Raw genomic sequence first — 17,705 nt, forward strand, 5'->3', positions numbered from 1 at the left:
GCCAAGAAGATTAGCATTGAAGGAAGACCATGTGGCTCTCGTCACGAAGAAATCAATCCAAGGCTGAAGTCTGCTCAACTCAAGATGATTATTCGGATCCAAGTGTCAAAGGCTCCCTCAAAGCATGTGATAGTTAATTGTGTCATATGGAAGGCAGCCCAGAACACTCAAAGATAGAACGGGACAGCAAGAGTAGAGGAAGGCACTTAGAAGTTAGAAGGGAGTAGATATTCAGTTGAGGAGAAGGATTTGCTTCATCGGATCGGCATACGCTTAGCGGGCTTTTTAGCGGCTCTTAGCGTGAACAACGAATTGGTGGTGAGTGGTCAGATAAGGCAGGCGGGGTTGCAAGAGTTCCGTTAGCATTAGCAATGACTCCAATGAGTCTTTAATTGGGGATGGTTAATAATAACTTGTCACTAGTTCACTGACCTAACCTTGAACTCAGCTTAGCCAGACCCTTGCGGCTGCCTGACACTTTGACACCCTCACACCCTCAGGGCAACCCCCGTCATCCTGAATGCACATAGGTTGACGAGATTGTCACAGTTATCGAATTTGAACGAACGGGAGGTAAGCTTACGGGGCGAAATGTATACTTCGTATTCTGGAAGTGTGGCAGAATATTCCACATGGCCAAAGTTAAGATTATGACATCTCAGCAGTGGAGGTGACGGTGGGCCAGAGAGCGATCAGATAGGGTCAGACCGGTTTAGGTAAAGCTTCACAGCCTTAGAGTACGCGAGACAGGCGAGGCGAGACAACGGCCCCCGGGGGGGGGAAGGAAGGGTTCAGTTCCCTAAAATGACCCTAGACTAGTCATTGGCCGCTCATTTCGGACACTTGGCGCAAAGATTCACCCCAATTCCCGACTCCGTGGATTTTAAATCCAAGCGTAACCCCCTCCCATCGAACATCCTGTCGAGTCCCACTGCCTCACCATGTTGCTTTCCAAACGCAAGCCACACAGAAAACGATCCTCAACCGGATGTCGCACCTGCCGGTACGTATCCATGCCCCGGCCTTCAGTAAAACAACAACAACCACCAAAAACAGATATACAAAACTCAACACACAAAAGAATACTCACTCAACGCTTCTCGGCAGGTTGCGTCGCATTAAATGCGATGAAGCGCCCGATGCCTGCACCAACTGCGTGTCCACAGGTCGTACCTGCGATGGATACGAAGCCCACCGGCTTCCCCGAGCGTGTGGTCCTCAATACAAACAATTGAAACGGGCGGTAGCTGTAGCACACCCAGCACTCACTCAGGTAGCATTCGGGCTGCAGTGGGCCGTGACCTCGGACGAGGGTCGATGTTTGTCGTTCTTCCAGCATCAATCCGTGCAGAACATGGTCGGATTCTATGATTCGTCGCTCTGGCACCGTCTTATCCTCCGCCTGAGTTACACAGAACCGGCTGTATATCATGCTGCCATCGCCCTGGGGGCCATCAATAATGCCCAAGACAAGAACAAGGTTGTGCGACCCGGTCAGAAGCTGCAGAGCATCTGGTACTGGTTTGGACTAGAGCAGGCGGGACGCTCGATATCCCTGTTGAACAAACGACACTTTTCGCAGGATCCTCAATTCCAGGAGGTGGTGTTAGTCTGCTGTCTCTTGTTTATCGCCTGCGAGATGCTCTGCGGTAATTACGACAACGCATGTGCACATGTCCAAGGCGGTCTGCAGGTTTTGCAGAAGCTGAACATACGAAGGAAGATCTCGGGTGAATTCATCTCACCCGTGGATCCATGCATAGTAGAGACCTTCCTGCAGCTCCAGGCGCAATCCGTCTTCTACGGGACTGGTGTGCACTTCCATGTTGACAGTGACCTGGTATCTGTACACCCGTATGAGGACTACCTTGGCACATTTCAGCGTTTGCAAGATGCAAGACGAGTTTGCGACCCACTCTTGAACACTGGGTGGCCTTTCGCGGCACGCAGCTGGAAACTGTCAGAAGCCGAGATCATGGCGGACTATGCCATTTTGCATCAAGAACAGCTTTTTCTCCTCTCTTCCATGAGCCGATTTCTGTGCCGATTAGACTGGCTGACGCGTCAGTCATATAGCCAATTGAGTGACAAAGAACAGCGCGAGACAGACATGACCACAGTAAACTGCTTCGCCTTGAACTTCGCGCTCAAGACCTCTCTTTTGAGCAGGAACACACCCTTGTCCCCAGAACTTGCCCAGGAAAGCGAAGATCTGGTTTCCCTGACCGAGTCCGCGATTCAGAAGCTTCGGGATTATCCAATCATCACGTTGGATAGTCCCATCGTTCCAGCGTTGTACAATGCAGCAGCAAGAACCCCAGACTATTCCGTTCGAGTAAAGGCAATAACTCTGATGAGGGTATGGCAGCATGTAGAGGGCTTCGCAAACACTGCGTTAGTCGCTGACATACTTGAGGAGGGTCTCAAGATCGCCTTGAGAAAACTGAGACGAGAGATGATCGCGACGTCCTGTGCATTGCCTACCGGCTTGATGTTCGTCCCTGCCACAGATGGGCAGACCTTTGTACGCATAGGGTACAAGATGTTTGGTGCCGAGCACGAACAGTGGCTAAGCCTCGAAAAGAGTCCCGCTCTCTTTGACGCTCTACCGTTCATACAATCTGCCAGTCAATGGTCATGTTTGCGGTCTCTTGGGATTGTCAAAAGTGCTGGAGCATAGAAGTGGCGTATCAACAAGATGATGGAGTTAGAATATACATCGACAGAACAAGTCGAGTGACGCATGATGATACCGTACTAGGACAATTCACCGAAAGATAGACGGCAACAGGTCTGTGCTAGCTACAGAGTAGATCCTCACAAGCGCTCGGTACAGGCTTAGCGTTGGGTAACGGGTCGTGTACTTGGCCAACTCGATTTTCTATTTTTCTTCTGATGCAGACTTGTGAATCGCGAGTCCAGGTAGGATCAAGTCCTGGGGTCATTGACGGTAGCTTAGCGGGGTGCACAGGTTTATAGAAATCGTTGACAAATGGTCTTAGATCTTCAAATGCTATTTTCCATTATCAGTTTGAATCCGGATCAATGTTGCTTGTGGCGCCAGATCCCCTCCCCTCCCCTACCATCCCTTCTTTACTTGGATTTATGCACGGCGGTTGAGACAATGACAGCCACGCCACAGGCACTAATGCGCAAGTGTAGTGAGGTGGTGTTGGTGTGGAAGACGCAGATTGGACATACAAAAGTACTGTGGCCTGAGCCTGCATTAGTTTGTGTTGCACTTTTCCAGGTCCTCACCGCTGCAGGAAATCGAGGTTGGGAGATGCCGTCCCACACAGATTTCCAGCCCTTAAGTCAAAATTACAGCAATTCCTGGCCCCATGCAACAACATGTTGTCTGCTGAGAATGGCATCGAAGAACCTGGGCAGATTTGTCTAGCATGCGAGCTGTGGAGAGCCACGGCTTGGCAATTAGAGTGGCAGGCTTCCAAGCAGGAAGTGTGGACGAGAAGGACTTTTTGAAGAACTTGTATTAACCACTGCGAGGATTCGCAACAGGGTGGCGTGTTTTGGATGCCTACAACAGGCCCCGCGACGAATGTTTTTTCATTCCCGAAGTCAACACTGGCGATTGCAGGACGTTCTCCCAGTCATGAACCAACTCCGTATTCAAGGTACTCAGCCTGACTTCACCGCCAGCTCGAGCAATCATTTCGTCCTCGTACTCCGTGACTGCAGTAGATTGGGTTTCTACTCCTGATACAAATCGTTGAATGGCCTCAACTAGGCAGGCTGCATCTGTGATGGAGTGGTTCAAGCCTTGGCCGCGCTGATACGTCATCGCATGTGCGGCATCGCCAGCAAGTGTGACTCGTCCATCGTGATTATCCCAACGATGGTCCTGAGCGCCCGGATCGAAATCCGTTAAGCCCATGTACCATACTTCGTGGTCATCGTCCAACCATTGAAAAGCGCTCTTCCAAGGGTCCGCAAATTGCCTGGCAAATTCTTTAACTTGCGTCAATCTTTGAGCGTTGGACCAGCCGGCTGTCCTCTCCTGCTCCTGATAAGTTGACTGCCACGAGATATAGAAGAAAAATTTCCATGATTCAGGTTGATCGGGATCTTCCACCTCATGCATTCCGAAGAAGGCAAATTGTCCGGCTGGATTGATTCCTGCTAGGTATAGAGGATGGAATTGCCGCAAGAAGCGAGCCTGCTCCGCGCTGAAGCGTGCTTGTACGAATGTTGCACAGTAGGGAAGCGGGCGGATTTGCCCTGTCTGTGGGAGCATTAATTGACGGATAGTCGACCGAGCTCCATCGGCTCCTATAACAATCTTCGCTGTGAGGCATGTTTCATCGATCAATCGTGCGGTGGCATATTGACCATCCTTGGAGAAGTTGATCCCCTTGACCCGCTTATCGTATCGGACGTCCAGGCCGGTTGCCAGCAATTCCCGTAGTTTACGGCGACGCAGTCGGTTGAAGAACGGAGCAGGAATAGAGGCCATATTCTCCCCTGTCGATCCATTGATGAAATTGAGCGCATCGCTCTTGCTTGGAGAGATGCTTGGATCTACCTGCACGGACTGTATCCGCTTCCACAGCTCGTCCGGGACAAGATTTCTCAAGGACTCAGCACCCCAATGCAACCCCATATTCCAATCTCTAGGGTGAGAGCCAATGCTAGACTGTTTCTCTAACACGACGCAAGGTATATGAGCCTGATGACATGCTTAGCTTGAGCCCGGATAGGTGGGTTTGCAGGTATGTTTTGTGGGAGGTTTGCTACCTTTTTCAAACCTTGGGCCAGGGCAAGTCCAGTCGACCCTGAGAGTAAGAGGATTAGCTCCCATTGCTCGATTCGCCGACTCAATTCCGGTGTGTCGGCCTGAGGTTAAGCTGTCGAGGTAGCCTTACCTGCACCGACAATCAAAACTGTAGTAGTGAGTTTTGGCTCAGACGTGGTCGCCTCCCCGAGCCTAGCCCCTAAGAGCGTCCGGAGCCATTGCACTATACCCATGTTCCAAAGGAAGTAGTCTGAGACAATGCGCACACGTTGGCCAGCGGAAAATAAGAAGAGCAGCGAGAGGCGCCAGCTTATAATTCTCGATAGGCAGATGCAAAGTTTGAGAAGCGGCCCAAGAAGAAGGGCATTGTCCAGCTGTTATTGCAGCAATCGATCTCCCGGTGCAGCAGCCATTCGTCAGCTAAGAAGTGCCCGGGTTCCCGTCTCCGGTGGAGAACAGGAAAGGACTCTTGCCTGATAGAGGGAAGACATATTATCCAGTGAAGGAACACCTTCAGTCAGATTACTGAATGCAGCTAGGAGGGCCATGGGCGCGGAAGGGCTCTGACGGACTGTCCGTCATGAAGGAGGCAACGCCTTCCCCTATACGAGCGTCAGAGCGTCCAGCTGATTCATGGTTCAGGAAATTTTGGCATCGATTCTCTCGTTCTCCGTTTGGACCACTGATAAGCGGGAACGTCATCGCGGTGGGCTGCCATGCTTTTTGCCGATGCTCGAGTGTCTGACCCTCGGACTCACCCCCGCATCTCTCATTGCACCATCGGACGATGCACAAGGAGTCGGGATGACACGGGATGGCTGCAGATGCAGGCCATGAATTGGGAACGAAATGGATTGAGGGGGGAAACACTTGCGTCGAAATGGCTTAAAGCTTGCAGTGAAACGTGGGATCGGGGTGAAATTGTACCAGAACTTCTTCAGAACTTCAAAAGAAGGCCGTTGACCAACCGGTTGGAACGAAAAGTGGGTTCAGAATGGAGCCGTTTTAGGTTCCACGGCAAATCCAAGACATGTGCCGGGTCAGAAGTGCGGGACAGGCTAGGTATGATGAGTGGTCTAGGGGATGTGGAAATATGCACATCACCACTAAGTTATCGTTTATCACCATTGATGATCGTTCATCAATTAGTCTACCCTGACCCGAGTCAATGGCGCGGTGCGAGAAATCAGGAATCCCGGTCGGAGAAGGTCAAATTCGGGCAAGTTGGGAATTCAATTCTTCAGGCTAGTCAGCACTAACTTCCACTAATGGGGGACCACTAACCTGATTGGGCGGTTAGTGATTACTTAGTGGGATATAAAGTTGGGTTGAATATTGATAAACGGGATCATCCTTGTCACCGAGTGGTTGAGTGAGCAATGGAGCATAAAGGGGATGAGTTGTCTTTTCTTGGGAGGGAGGTTGAAGTACGGAGTACGGAGTAGAAGGACAGGACAGATGTGGAAGGGGAAGTGGAAGGAGAAAGGAGGAATGGACCAAGCCTGGAAGTTCAGGCCACTAAGTTACTCCGTACCCTCTCATCCAACTCCTTTCAGTGAGCTGCACTGAATTGTACATCCAACACATACTCTGTACAATAACTACATTACTAGGTAGCGACACTGTCAATAGCACCTTCCCAATTGACTCTCTCATCCCTGGAAATCAACCAGGAAACTCAATCATGCTCGAATCATCCAATCACACACTAGAAAGTGGACTCACCGCCCCTCCTTTGTATCATGTGATTAGCAGCAGAGCCTGAAGCATCTGGCCTTCATTACTGCAATCACTGCAATCACTGCAAATCACTCCTTCCATATCATGGATCCATCCATCCTATCCTTACTAAGTACGGATAGCAACTAGTCATGCACCCACCAACTGCGGCCTCTTGCTCCCTCTTCTTCTTCTTCTTCTTCTTCCTCTTCCTCCAACTCAAAATCCCTCCTCTAAATCTAATTTGATTCTTACTTCTACCTTTTACACATTCTTCTCCTGATGTGGGGAAGCAATGGTGGCAGCTCCAGATGACCCGTTTCTAATCTCACGCCTCTTTCTTCTCTTTCCTTTCCTTGACCCCTTCTAACCCACTGCAGAATCCCCAAGACTCAACTTGTCACCTCCTCCTCCTCCCTCCCCTTGTCATTTGCGCAAAGTATCCCCTCCCTCGTGGACTCGAACTATTCCTCTGCGTTGTCAACGTAGTCATTCCTCTCTGGCCGATTGGAATACTCTTCGTATGATTACCGGTTTCAAATATCTATAAATTCAACTATCCGTGGACCGCCCCTTGCCCCGGACGGAGTCGATCTCCGCAATCCGATCTGCTAGGCTCCTCCCTCCCGATCGCCGCCATGACCCCCCCATGTGAGGAAGATGATGGGCGTGCACCAACACACCCTTTTCTGCCCGAGAATACTCAACGCCATAACCCTTCCTCCGACCTGTCAGGCCATGCGACTGACGAAGAAATGGAGGACGATGACTCGGCTTATGGCGAGGATTCCCTGATCGGAGATGACACCGTCACCCTGTCCACCTATATCACCGACTACCGGTTCGAATACGGTCGACGGTACCATTCCTTTCGCGATGGCGCATACTGGGTAGGTTGGTCCGACCTCAGAGTGAACCGATCGCGCCCCGTTGCGGATTGACTGACCAATTGCGGCTGCGAGTGGCAGGGCCCGAACGATGACATTGCGAACGAACAACAAGACTTGGCCCATCATATGTACTTTCTGACCCTCGATGGGAAGCTCCACATGGCTCCCATTTGCAATCCGCAGGTACTGTCTGTCGTTACCTGAGTCACTTTTTTCTTGTGTGTATAACAAAAGAGCACCATCTGACTCGATTACCTACGCAGGAGATCCTCGACGTGGGAACGGGAACCGGCATTTGGGCAATGTGTGTTATGCGACCCAGAAGCTCTGTGGGAGGCAGTGACTGATGACGAGCTTATTCTAAACAGAGACATGGCGGATGAATACCCCAGCGCCAAAGTGACGGGGGTGGACCTTTCTCCTATCCAGCCGCTGTTCGTCCCACCGAATTGCGTCTTCGAGATTGACGATGTGACTCTGCCGTGGACCTACGATCCCAACCATTTTGATTTCATTCACGTGCGCGAGCTGTTCGGATGCATTCCTGACTGGGATGAATTTTTCCAGCAATGCTGGCGTTGCCTAAAACCCGGCGGGTACATAGAAGTCGTCGAGCACTCAGTCGAACCGATCGCGGACGACGATACCGTACCGGAGGACCATTTTTACCGCGTCTGGGGACAGACCGTACTCAACTCGGGGAACATGTCAGGCAAGACGTTCAACATCTGGGCCGAAAGTGCGACGCGACTGCGGCAGGCTGGATTTGTCGATGTGGTGGAGAGACGCTTTCAATGGCCCTTGAATGCGTATGTTTGACACCCCTTCCCAGAAAGTAAACCCCCGCGCTGATAAATCATTCCAGGTGGAGTTCCGATGCCAAGTTACACGAATTAGTGAGTAATACAAGCCTTGCATCCTCCGAAACTTGCTCACCTCTAGTCAGGGTCGCTGGAACCAACTGCGCCTCCACGCTGGAGTCGAGGGATTCATGCTCCGTCTCCTCACAACAACCCTCGAATGGTCCTACGAGCGCGCGCAGGTCTTCCTTGCGCAAATGCGCCAGTCCCTCCGCGATTTCGAAACGCATGCCTACCTCCCGGTGTCAGTCGTGTACGCTCGCAAGCCCAACTCGATAACCCATCCCTCTTCCTAGGGATTTTCCTTTTACTCATTTATCCCCTGCATTGCATCGTCCCAGACCCTTCAGTCCACTTATATCCCTTTCAGTGCAAGCGTTATACCCAAGTCTTATTCCTTCGAGCGATTTTCTTCTGTTATGACAGACATGTGGATGTGTACGGATCGGCTTTGTAGGGTTGTACCTTATCTATGTCATGGATTGAACTGGCCTGTTTGCAACGGTGTCGGAGATCTTGGATGCATTGGTATCAGCACTAACGTAATGTTTACAAAGCGTAGTCAGCTATCTTTCAATTGCGTTACTAGTAGCCGATAGCTGTTAGTTTGATATACCCGAAGTGTCACCTTTGATGCGAATATCCGAGTTGACCAGAGCGATAGTTCGCAAAATACGACCTTGGAACCAGGAACAAAGATCACACTACCTGTCGAAGTCTCATCTCATTCTCCACACTACAACCCCCGCAAATAAAAGAAACACAATTGTGAACCTCATGGTCCCATTTATCCATCCTCACGAGGACCACAGCCATCGCTGCGTACATAGTATTCAGTGTACCGACTGTACTAAAGCCCCATCCCTCCAGTCCATACTGGAGAACAAAGGCCTCGGAGGTGGAGGTTGCGAACTGGTTGCAATCTGGTTGCAAATCATTCAATCGTAACCAAGTTTGTAACATTTCCTCCGAGGATGAACCCAGGTCTCCTATGGATAGAAAATGAGTTTAGAATTCTTCAAAACCTATAGAGACATGTTCAGAAAAAGTCATCAAATAAGTGATCTAGTAAGTAAAGATGAGATAAAGATACTCGTATACCTTGCAGTAAGTATTTGATATTGCTTCCAACATTATTGGATTTTGTTCAAGAATCTATTACTGACTGATTGAACTGGTCGCTAACCAGTACTAACTAGGTTCCAAAACCAGTGTTATATCTTATCAGAACTTCGACCCTCTCTCTCTCCTAGCTATGGAAAGTCTCGACTTCGTCGGGTATGATTCAATCGATGGTTCAAGCCTGACTATATCAACATCGCTCATTCATTCTCTATTAGACTCTTTTTGTGAAGCCTTCAGGTTCGCAAATTCAGTATGTATTCGGAGCCAAATACCCCTGATGTGTGTGTGATATTACAACAGGCGGGGAGTTGTACAGGCTCATCAGTGAGGCTCGATGCTACTATCTTAGATTTGTCCTAGTATCATACTCTCCATATTTTACATTAATCCACACACAGGCAACCTGGTACAATTTGCACTCATTGCGTAGACTTAGCTGCCTTGCCCAAGTCACCCATCAATTGACAGAGCCCCTGGACCAGTGGAGGGAGTGATTCGTTTGAGGCATCCGCCCGCAGAAGCCCCTGCGCCACATCCATTGTCTGTCTCGGATCGGACACAAATGCAGGCCCCTGTGGCCCCTGTAAGGCCGGCGATCCACATCCCAGCGAAATGAATTTCTGCACCTCCGTCGTCTCTTCCCCGTCGAGGTAGGTGGTGGGAAATTGGTTATTCCGGGGGTTCAGGCCAAGCGACCGGCTGCCACCGGCCTGCCCGGTCGACTTCGCACTCTTGGCTTTGGAAACTACACTGTACGACCAGAAGGCCAGACTCGCGTAGTACACCCCAACGGCCAGGAACCCAGTCAGGGATCCGGGTGCCATGGCTTTAGCGGCGCGAATGACTTGACCCGCGTGCCACACGGCGCGCCGCGAGTCACTGCTCTCAATCCATTCGAGGGCGCTGTGGTACACCCGACGAGCCTCTCTTTTGTCTTCCTTGCCCGCAAAGAGCTGGAGTTCTTCGAGAGACATATACAAGAACATGGAGATCACTTCGTGGACCAGGAACACTTCCGGTCCAGGAAATTCAGACCATTCGTAACAGACCATGCGGAAGTGCTGCAGGGCCTGTGATAGCTCCTGGTGCCGGGAGCTAATCACCAACCCGTTCCAGTGCTTAGAACTTCCCTTGGAGATGAAACTGAAGCGGTGGTACTCCGTGACCATCGCTGCCAAGCCGTGCAAGACGACAAACCCAGCCAATTGTGAATCAACACGTGTTTGCAAGCGGGACATGTCTCTCATAGCATCGACCAGTGACGGTAGTCGCTCCCGGCCAGTCAATCCGGAGGCCAGGTAAACATCCCTCCACTCCGTCGACGACTTCGCTTCCCACAGGGACCGGATGGAAGGAAGAGGAAGTTCCAGCTCCGCGTACGAGACGAGAGGGTTGACATTCAGCATCAGCGCGGCTTGGGCATCATGTAGAAAGAGATGGTGTACCAGTCTAACCAGTCAGCAAAGCCTTTGAAACGCTATTCACAGGACCTACCGCTTGAATGATTCCAGCTCCGCCCAATCCCGCCACTTTTGTTCGAGTTCCTCCGGAGTATCTGCGAGACTAGGGACAATTACTGTGTAAACAGACCGTCGAAGTCTTAAGGCTCTTCTGAGCATCTGGAAAGTGTTAGCTTCAAACAGCGCCTCAGCATATAGCGAACAAACCGTTAGTAGAGGCTGTTGGAAACTCTCTGCAATCTCTGTCCTTCGACCGTTGCCGCTCCAAAGCCCAATATCTAGGACCAAGGCGAATGTTTGAGAGGCTCGCAGATCACGGGTCGTCCGGTTATCAGTTTCGTACTAGCTAGGTCAGCATCTCGCTCGAGGTACATTCTTCTTGCCAGAAGCATACCTTATCTGAGATCTGCAGCCGCACAATCTCCAGTAGTGCGTAGCCCAGTTTGCGGATAGTTGGAATAGTGGACCTTGTTGCTTCCGCGGCGGCGATTGCGGTAAGGGTGTCGGAGCTTTCTTCATTGATTCGGAATGTTGGACCGTGTATGTAGGAATCGACCTGCCGGCTTTGGTATGCAAAGTAATCCTGTATCAGTCCGTCCAGAAGCTCTGTACTCGGGAACGACTTCATGATCCGAAGGGGGTTGGCTTTCTGGCTGGCCTGCAGCACCATTCCAAAGATCAGATCGCGGCTCCCTGCCGACAGTCGTTCAGAGAGAACCCTCCGTTCGGTTCGAAGACTTGTATCGGGGCTGTCGATAGTCCTGGGAATAGCAAGGTCGCCTTGATGTGCAAATGCATTATCGCTCTGCGCAGGCTTCCACACGGACAGCGAGGAACGCTTATAAGCTTCAGCGCCTAGAGCAATTCCACTCTCCACATCCACCCGGTCATTGGGTGCCTCAGGAACGGGGGGCGCATGATGTGTGATCCCTTGGGAGTTGAAGTATTCGATGAGTCCAAAGTCTATTTCGGTGAGATCGAAGTTGAACGGTATGTTTTGGTCGTAGATCCCATAAGCATGCTCTTGGGTGTGATTCAACAACGGATCCAGATCCGGGCGTGACAGAGAGGTGATCAGAGAATCCGGGATAAATTCCGGGAAAAAAGTCCCATCGATGCTAAAGATACCACTTTCGTGGTCTAGACTGGGAGAGATTGCTAGCAGGCAGTCCGTCAGCTGACACCCATTTAAGCGAGGCGGGTCACGGTACCATCGTAGCTGGTGGTCAGTGGATCCTCGAGCGGAGCCGAGCCCGGTGCCTGAGGCAGGAAGTTGCTGACCGGGAAATCTGGCGTGGCGTACTGCGCGGTAGGGTCGATGGGTGGCGGTAACTCATTCATGATGGGTGCTGGGGAGGGAAAGACGCCTTGTGTTTGAGGGGTTTCGATGCACATTTCCGTCTCGTCAGGCTCATCGTACGCTGGTGGGAGTTCAGCCGGGGTGCCTGGCTGCTGCAGATCCAGTGCATAGCAGAGCAACGACAGACCTTGCGATGATGAACCGGGAGACATCTCGCCGGGATTTGTCTCCTGCCAGTCGCACTCCAGCTTCTTGTCTCGGCACCGTCGACAAGGTTTCTCCTCGTCGCACTTGAGCTTTGACGTTGCGCATGCTCGACAGGCTTGGGAGACACGGCCACTCTTGGCGAAGACTGGCGGCCGTTTTCTCTTGCCATCGCGGGGTTGATCATGGCCTGCGGCGTGACGTTTCATGAGATCCCTGGTTGGAGTCAGTAGATTGATTCCTCGATAAAAAAAAACAGTTGTGTCCACTTTGGGCCGACGAGCTTCTCGATCACTGGGAGCTCACGGAGTCCATGAGCTTGCAGCCAGAGGACAGAGGGCGACTTACGGTCTAGCGAAGCCTTTGTTGCAGACGTGACACACATAGGGCTTCTCTCGGGTATCTGCAGAGCAATTGGTCTCCGTCATGCGAGAGTTCGGATGGAAACGGACTTACGCGACCGAACATGGCGGATCAAATGGTCGGCACGGTTATAGTGTTTCTTGCAGAAACCACATTGAAAATAGCCATCGCGGGCTTTTTGGCTTGACCTTGAGGGAGATTGCACGGAAGTAGATGGGGCAAGTTCAGTAGGAGGTTCATCTAACATTGTTGAAACTTGGACATGATGATGTGGTGGAGGGGAGAGTGAAGGAGATGAGGAGATGGCGGGCGTACAGTGGGAGGGGAGGGGAGAAAGTGTTTAGGTGGGTGGCTCAGGATCCGGGGAAGGAACAGACCGGGTCAAGTGCATTTGCGGGGGAAAGGACCCACTCTAGCTTACTCCGTAGAACTCGGCCGCCTTACTATTCGTGCTCGTAATGTGTACATCATGGATACTCTGCTGGTCACAGGTGGTCATTTGCACAATCAATTGACACATGATTTAGCGGAAATCAATCTCTCATTCTACCTGTATGTGCTGTACGCACAGTACAGCAGATCTGAACTAAACCAGACCAACTGAAATCAGCCGAGACATTCCACCTGAGAAATTCCGAATGCACGAGATACAGACGAAGAGGTAAGCAACGACGATCCCAGCTCTTTAACCCAAAGCATTGACCGGTGCTGGCTGACCAGTGACGCTGAACACCTCGCTTCGGGATGTGGAGGCACATCCCGACCACAGCCTGTCTGGCGGTGACGGCGACTACAGGACATACGCTCTCCACCGGGACGTCCCCACTAGACCTCCTGGACTAACAAACAGAGGTTCCCAGAGCGCTTTGGTCGTGGGATCCGATCCTCGATAATGGGTAAGAGACACTCCACAAACCAGCCCCTCTGGTTCCGGAACGTAGTTGCTAAACAGCATCACAGCCACAAACACGAAGCCCAGCCCGGTACACTTCTTCTCGCATGGCTCGCCAATGATGCTCACCCAGACCACCGAGTCATCGGAATACTGGTGACGCTGTGGCGAAGAAGCACTCGCGAATGGCACAAAGGGGAGTATCATAATGGTACTGCAAAATATGTGAAATATGCAGTTCACTGTGGGAGAAAGTAACTTCTTGAGTTTGGGGGTTGATGGAAGGGAGTAAGCGGTTGGTAATGGTATATATAGACTAGAGTTGGAACTAATAAGATAATGATTTACGCATGCAGTCGTTTGATAGCAGAAAAGCCATAGAATCCCATCGTCGACACCGTAGCCGCCAGGGAGAAGAGAAGAATCACTCCGCCCGTGATGATGCCTTGTTCGAAGAACCCGATCTTCTTGCCGGCCCGTTGGCCGATCGCAGGCAACGGCGCTAAGTTCTCTGTCCACACCTGGTTCCAGTGGCTATTCTTGGTGCTCAGGACTGTCTGGGTGAGTGCGGCGTTACTTGTCGGAGTAATGAGCTGTGGCCGAGGCACCTGAAGTGATAGTGTCGAGTAGCGAGTGTCGGGGCTGGGGGTCAGGTTGGTGGGATAGGCGGGTCCAACTATAATTCATCAGCACTACGCTGTACAAATATTCGAGATAAACATACTCAGCATATCAGTGGGAACATGGTTGACCCAGGAAATGTAAGAGTCGATGAATTGGGTCAGGTATTTGGCGGACGCGGGGGCCGCAAAGGCGTATGTCGCAGCAAGCGTTCCGCGTCTGCTTCTGTCAGCTTCTGTTAGCTTCCTGCTTCAGATCGAATCGATGCCACTTACGAAGTACTAAAGTCAATAGCATCATCCAGACTGGTTATTGGATGTAGGATCAGCACTTTCTCCGCGACTTTTCTCTGTAGCAGGGGTGATTTCCTGAACAATGTTAGCAAGCAGCCCGAATTTCCACCGCCTCTCAGAGACATACCGATCCAGCACCTCGACAACACCCCACTCGGATCCAGAAACGAGAACGCGCGAACCAGCGTCCTTATGCGCCGCGTCGAGCAACGAGGCCCCTGGACTCGCGCGACGAGGGTTCGCGACGGCCTGGCGCGCCTCGCCATTCTGGCCGCCCAGGTACTTCGACGACCGCTGCAGCACCGCTTCCACAAACTCCTTCATGACAAACTCCTGCACGAGCACCACATCGGGCGAGTATGGCGAACGACCCCCAAAGGTCAACCGCGCCGCGACCAGCGCCTCCGCCGCCGCCGGCACGTCGGCAGTGCGGTCGACTACGGCGATTGTCCGAGCTGTGCTTGGAGAAGAGATACTTTGGCCGGAGATTTGGCCTGCATCGCCGTTCTGATTGAGCACTACCACCTGGCTCAGAAAGCTTACGTCGGGTCTATCTTCACTGACGGCGAAGGTATCTGCATCGAGCGCGGGCGGGAGGATCTTTTTCAGTAGAGCAGGCAGGGCCATAGTGTTTTTTGTCAACTGCCCTCAGCATCGGTCAGTCGTCTCTCTCCCTTCTGTCGGATAAGGCTGGAAACTTACCTCCAGGATAATGCAGTTCCCCGCTGCCAGTGCCGCACTCAGCGCCGAGACGATAGAGAAGAACATGGTGTGCGTGCACGGGACGATGTAGACGATGCCCGCGCCACGCTTGCCATCCCGGTTATCCTTACCATGTGCAACCCTATACTCCTCCTCGAGGTCTCTGCTTAAGTCTAGCGAAGCATAGTGCGTGCGAATCTCCTTCAATGCAAGACAGATCTCGGCGCGGACTTCCTCCGGGGCATGGCCCGAGTCGGTGAGCAGAGCGTCCTTGATCTGGTCAACGTGCTGAACGAGGGTGGATTGTAATCGGTGGAATTGATTCTGACGGTATCGGATGTTCTGAGTGCGGCCGTCTATCTCCGCGGACAAGATACGGGGGAAGTACTGTGGTGCAACCATTTTCGTGGATGATGTGAGAGACAATGTTTGCACGAAGTCCTGTGAGAACGGGGTAGGAATATAGCCATCGACAAGATCCGGGGAACGAACTGAGCTCAGCTTCGGAGATAAGCTAGTCTATTCCCTTCATCTATGTGGACATGAATGGGCCAGTCGGATCAATGGGCCGCAGTCGAGGTGCTGGAGGATGGTGGATGGGGGAGGATGGCATGGTGTTCGGGATGTGGAGGAGGCAATGGATGCGCCCTGGGGCGATCGATGCCTGCCGAGGTTTGATGCTGCAGAATCCAGCATATCACCCTGACTCCAGCTATTCTGAGATTATCTCACCATAAGCAGTTTCCCCCATCATTGTTTACCCCACGCAATCATCATCACCATGTCGACCACCGCGACCACCACAACAACCACTACCTCCACACGGGTCGGCACTCTATCTGTGCTATCGGATTATGAATTGCATCACTCAGGCGAGGCGACGCCTTCCTCATCACTAGAATCAACGTCCAGCACGACACAGCCCGCACAGCCTGCCAACTGGCCCACCGACCATCGCCGAGTACCTGCTTACCGTCCGGTCAACCGCGAGTTGAACCTGAGTGAGCGACAGGCGGGCGCGAATAGAGCCGAATTTGTGTTCATCCAGACCATGCTACACGGTGTTTGGTTGAACGCGGTAAGTCAGATTCTACCGGCCAAGCATGTCGAGCACAGCTGATGAGTTTAGGTCGTGTCACGAGTCTGGCATGCAACGGGGGGCAAGATCAACGACAAGATCTTTCACTACGAGATCGGAGGAGAGTGGTAGAGTGGTTTCGGGGCATGCGGTAATGCAATACAAGCGTGTCAAGTCTGGGAGTTATACTATTCTTTTTATCACAGAGCAATCCAATGCAATTCATTTAATTCAAATCCTACTGGTTCAGTTGAGCTCGCCTAGTGCGAATAGCTATGTAGGTGTTCGAGACCAGAACTCACCTGGAACGTGCAAAAGCCCTCGGAAACCTCCAGTGATTAACACTCGGTCAATGCTGGTATTCAAGCATTCAGCCCCCTTGTACTGTAGTACATGTACAGCACATGCAGAGTGTTTCTCCAATAGCTCCTGATTCCAAGTACATTCAACAATCACGCTTGCACTACCAACGACAATCCATTCCCTAGACAAAAGCACAATGACTCGATTCCCACAACTTCTATGTTCAACATACAAGATCAACCATACATACTATACCACCAATCCCGCCCCCCCCCCTCCCTCCCCCCAAACCAAAATCAAGTACTCCCCCGAACTTCAATCCCAGACACATCCTCAACTAACCCCTCCCCCCTCGCCGGCGCCAGCACATACAACATCCGTGCCCAGCACGCCACCCTCTCCCCATCCTCCCCGACAGTATCCGGCGTGACATTGCGCCACGCATGGTTGGTGCCGCGCTGGACCGCCACATCGCCGCGCTTGAGCAGCCGCGTTTCCCCGGAGTCCAGCACCAGCTCGACCTCGCCCTCCAGCACGACCCCGTAGTCCAGCGAGACGGTGCGGTGCATGGGGCTCAGCGCGTGCGGCGGCATGTCCACGATCCGGCACACGGTGCCCGTGCTGATCGTGATGCCCGGCGGGTGGGTGAGGTAGTGGCTGTAGGCGGGGATGTCGCGCTCGTCGGTCAGGTCCACGGGAAACGTGTCGGTGGTGTACGCGAGGGAGAACTGGGCCGCCGCGGAGTCGTTGATCTGTTGCACGGGCATGGTTTCGGGCAGGGTGGTGGAGAAGATCGCTTGGTGGGTGGTTGGGGAGTGCGTGGTGATGTAGCGGTTGAGGGGGCGGATGTTTTTGGGGGTGGTGCTTGGGGGGTTCGGGGTGGTCATTTTGGCTTGTGTTCTGGTTTCTTTTGAGGTTGAAGGTGGTGGTGGTAGTAGATGGAATTGCACGGTTGGCTGTTGGTTCTGTTCAAGAAAAGTATAAGGAAGTTGGAACTTAAATTGTAAGGGACTGAGCGAAGTTGCCACTGTTCTAATTATATGTTGTTTGTGTTGATCTTTCCTGCTCTCTAACATACCATACTGAGTATATCAGTATAGTTACCGGCCACACTGCGGGGAACGCTCTCGGGTGCGTTTCGG

At 52.1% G+C, this 17,705-nt stretch overlaps 7 protein-coding genes across 7 annotated transcripts; 3 read left to right on the top strand and 4 right to left on the bottom strand.

The window, feature by feature from the left end:
• Positions 1 to 499: 499 nt before the first annotated feature.
• On the top strand, positions 500 to 3,041 carry BO86DRAFT_355570 (Zn(II)2Cys6 transcription factor). Its single transcript, XM_025669628.1, has 2 exons — positions 500 to 1,003; positions 1,108 to 3,041. Exons 1-2 carry the CDS (start codon positions 942 to 944, stop codon positions 2,678 to 2,680), a joined length of 1,635 nt encoding a protein of 544 aa, XP_025530779.1. The 5' UTR covers positions 500 to 941; the 3' UTR covers positions 2,681 to 3,041.
• Positions 3,042 to 3,382: 341 nt separating this feature from the next.
• On the bottom strand, positions 3,383 to 4,850 carry BO86DRAFT_209233 (FAD-dependent oxidoreductase). Its single transcript, XM_025666822.1, has 2 exons — positions 4,756 to 4,850; positions 3,383 to 4,687 (listed from the first exon to the last, which is right to left on the bottom strand). Exon 2 carries the CDS (start codon positions 4,619 to 4,621, stop codon positions 3,539 to 3,541), a length of 1,083 nt encoding a protein of 360 aa, XP_025530780.1. The 5' UTR covers positions 4,622 to 4,687; positions 4,756 to 4,850; the 3' UTR covers positions 3,383 to 3,538.
• A 2,377-nt stretch (positions 4,851 to 7,227) lies between these two features.
• On the top strand, positions 7,228 to 8,518 carry BO86DRAFT_416385 (class I SAM-dependent methyltransferase; the record flags this gene model as incomplete). The annotated part of the gene is made up of 6 exons (XM_025674969.1): positions 7,228 to 7,362; positions 7,441 to 7,545; positions 7,626 to 7,666; positions 7,731 to 8,171; positions 8,228 to 8,258; positions 8,309 to 8,518. 6 exons carry the CDS (start codon positions 7,228 to 7,230, stop codon positions 8,516 to 8,518), a joined length of 963 nt encoding a protein of 320 aa, XP_025530781.1.
• Positions 8,519 to 9,701: 1,183 nt separating this feature from the next.
• Positions 9,702 to 12,995, bottom strand: BO86DRAFT_386464 (putative C6 and C2H2 transcription factor RegA-like). Its single transcript, XM_025671334.1, has 7 exons — positions 12,768 to 12,995; positions 12,660 to 12,714; positions 12,019 to 12,527; positions 11,202 to 11,965; positions 11,015 to 11,149; positions 10,842 to 10,966; positions 9,702 to 10,796 (listed from the first exon to the last, which is right to left on the bottom strand). Exons 1-7 carry the CDS (start codon positions 12,919 to 12,921, stop codon positions 9,767 to 9,769), a joined length of 2,772 nt encoding a protein of 923 aa, XP_025530782.1. The 5' UTR covers positions 12,922 to 12,995; the 3' UTR covers positions 9,702 to 9,766.
• Positions 12,996 to 13,850: 855 nt separating this feature from the next.
• BO86DRAFT_355581 (uncharacterized protein) lies at positions 13,851 to 15,771 on the bottom strand. Its single transcript, XM_025669629.1, has 5 exons — positions 15,183 to 15,771; positions 14,608 to 15,122; positions 14,463 to 14,555; positions 14,291 to 14,412; positions 13,851 to 14,242 (listed from the first exon to the last, which is right to left on the bottom strand). Exons 1-5 carry the CDS (start codon positions 15,582 to 15,584, stop codon positions 13,911 to 13,913), a joined length of 1,464 nt encoding a protein of 487 aa, XP_025530783.1. The 5' UTR covers positions 15,585 to 15,771; the 3' UTR covers positions 13,851 to 13,910.
• A 111-nt stretch (positions 15,772 to 15,882) lies between these two features.
• BO86DRAFT_386466 (uncharacterized protein) lies at positions 15,883 to 16,477 on the top strand. The gene is made up of 2 exons (XM_025671335.1): positions 15,883 to 16,260; positions 16,312 to 16,477. Exons 1-2 carry the CDS (start codon positions 15,964 to 15,966, stop codon positions 16,390 to 16,392), a joined length of 378 nt encoding a protein of 125 aa, XP_025530784.1. The 5' UTR covers positions 15,883 to 15,963; the 3' UTR covers positions 16,393 to 16,477.
• A 382-nt stretch (positions 16,478 to 16,859) lies between these two features.
• On the bottom strand, positions 16,860 to 17,596 carry BO86DRAFT_355583 (cupin domain-containing protein; the record flags this gene model as incomplete). Its single annotated transcript, XM_025669630.1, has 1 exon — positions 16,860 to 17,596. Exon 1 carries the CDS (start codon positions 17,448 to 17,450, stop codon positions 16,860 to 16,862), a length of 591 nt encoding a protein of 196 aa, XP_025530785.1. The 5' UTR covers positions 17,451 to 17,596.
• Positions 17,597 to 17,705: the final 109 nt, after the last annotated feature.

Source organism: Aspergillus japonicus (genome assembly GCF_003184785.1).
Source record: "Aspergillus japonicus CBS 114.51 unplaced genomic scaffold BO86scaffold_7, whole genome shotgun sequence".
Classification (NCBI taxonomy): Eukaryota; Fungi; Ascomycota; class Eurotiomycetes; order Eurotiales; family Aspergillaceae; genus Aspergillus; species Aspergillus japonicus.